Raw genomic sequence first — 2,146 nt, forward strand, 5'->3', positions numbered from 1 at the left:
GGTGACTGTGCCTGCACTCCTTGACTCTACCTCTGCACACAATGACTCAGCTAACCAACACAATAAATGCCCTGCGTTCACTTTTGTTCAGGGAGGCACTGCTTTGGGAACTATCCCCAGTATCCTCCTTACTTGTTAGAATTAATAAAATCCCCTTTTAAATTCCTCCTTGGGTCATTGGACCGTCACCCACCAAGCGATCAAACCCACCCATTGTGTGGGTTAACTGTAACAATAGTTAGCCATAGAGAGTTGTGATAAGAAGCCAAATAATAAAGCTCCTTTAAAATAAAGAATATTTATTTTAGAATACAGCTTGGCACATAGTAAACATGCACATGGTTTAAATGACTTTATGTTGAGAAGTTACAGCTTTGGCATAAATATGTATGGTATAGAAGGACAAAAAGAGAATGACAGAAAATAACCAAATACAGTGAATGCTGGGGAAATCGAATAATTTCTCTAATGACACGGATAAGGGCTCCTCCAGATGAGCTAACCATGGTTCATGCTGGCTTCACTGGGTTCCACAGAGACAGCCCACAGGCCAGAGGTTCTCTAGGACCGAGCCCTAGATGGGACACCTGCCCACAGGCAGGGAGTGAAACCCACTCCTCAATGGCCCTCCCACATATACCACAGAAGACACTTAAAATATTGTCTCCAGCTCATCACACAACACCATCACACAAGCCAACCATTTCTTACTTAGAATATGGTTATAATAGCTGGATGTGGTGGCTCATGCCTGTAATCCCAGCACTTTGGGAGGCTGAGGTGGGTGGATCACCTAAGGTCAGGAGTTGGAGACCAGCCTGGCCAACATGGTAAAACCCCATCTCTACTAAAAATACAAAAATTAGCCGAGTGTGGTGGCACATGCTTGTAATACCAGCCACCCAGTGAGTGGAGGCAGAAGAATCACTTGAACCCGGGAGGCGGAGGTTGCAGTGAGCCAAGATCGTGCCACTGCACTCCAGCCTGGGCAATAAAGCAAGACCCTGTCTCAAAAAAAAAAAAAAAAAAGAAAGGTGATAATTACATAACTTTCAAGAGCAGCCCACATTTTTCTTAGAAGAACACAAGAGCATGGAGCACAAAGAGTAAACTAGGAAGAGCCACCACTCTGCTGACGCTGGTTGGAGCTGATCACCCCAGGCCTCCCTGCTTCTCAGACTCCTCCAGCGTACACACAGGAGAAAACCAATCCCTTCTGCCAGCGTCTGACGCGTCTGTCAGAGCACACATCCTTCCCGACACGGGCTAGAGAGGACTGCAGGGTCTGTCCTCAAGGCCGCTCCCATCCCTGGGGGCTGCTGACTCCAGGCAGCCAAACGTCTCCTGCGAGGCGTAGGTCATGTACACGAAGCCATCCTCATCCTTGTAGTCTCTGTAGATCTCTGCCATGGTTACGCTCGTGCTGACCAGGCTCTTGTTGTTCACCAGCAAGTAAAAGGCTTCCGTGGCTCTCAGGACCATGCGGCTCCTGGGATGGGCAGGAGGGTGGTGAGGGGGTGACCTGCGAGACAGCCCAGGGATCTGCAGCCTGGTGACACTCAAGAAGACTGAATTGCTCCCTCCTTCTTCCCTGAGATTTAGGAACTATAAGCTTCCCATTTGGGTCAAAAGGGTGAGGCCATTCCATGGATGAAATATGAGAACACAAACAGGACGAGGAAACATGACAACCCAAAAATGCTAAGCAAATAACTTCTGTTTGTTATGAAATTCAATCTATTGGGCTGGGTGCAGTGGCTCACGCCTATAATCCCAGCACTTTGGGAGGTCGAGGTGGGCAGATCACGAGGTCAAGAGATAGAGGCCATCCTGGCCAACATGGTAAAATCCAGTCTGTACTAAAAATACAAAAATTAGCTGGGCATGGTGGCGTGCACCTGTAGTCTCAGCTACTAGGGAGGCTGAGGCAGGAGAACGAGGAGGCGGAGATTGCACTGAGCTGAGATTGCACCACTGCACTCCAGCCTGGTGACAGAGCAAGGCTGCATCTCAAAAAAAAAAAAAAAAGAAGAAAGAAAGAAAGAGAGAAAGAGAGAAAGAAAGAAAGAAAGAAAATAAATTAAAGCTATTTCCCTAGAGGTACAAAGGTGATGCACAGTCTCTCTGACATTTCACCTTTTTTTTT

General features: G+C 47.4%; 1 protein-coding gene across 1 annotated transcript in view; it reads right to left on the minus strand.

Moving 5' to 3' along the window:
* Positions 1–524: 524 nt before the first annotated feature.
* Positions 525–2,146, minus strand: part of MAP1LC3C (microtubule-associated protein 1 light chain 3 gamma) — a 3,842-nt gene continuing 2,220 nt past the window's right edge. Inside the window, exon 4 of the mRNA XM_011990028.1 lies at positions 525–1,489. Within this exon, the coding sequence (XP_011845418.1) occupies positions 1,267–1,489 (223 nt within the window). The 3' untranslated portion in view covers positions 525–1,266. The remainder of the gene's footprint in view (positions 1,490–2,146) is intronic.

The sequence above is a fragment of the Mandrillus leucophaeus genome, unplaced genomic scaffold, assembly GCF_000951045.1.
Source record: "Mandrillus leucophaeus isolate KB7577 unplaced genomic scaffold, Mleu.le_1.0 Scaffold367, whole genome shotgun sequence".
NCBI lineage: Eukaryota > Metazoa > Chordata > Mammalia > Primates > Cercopithecidae > Mandrillus > Mandrillus leucophaeus.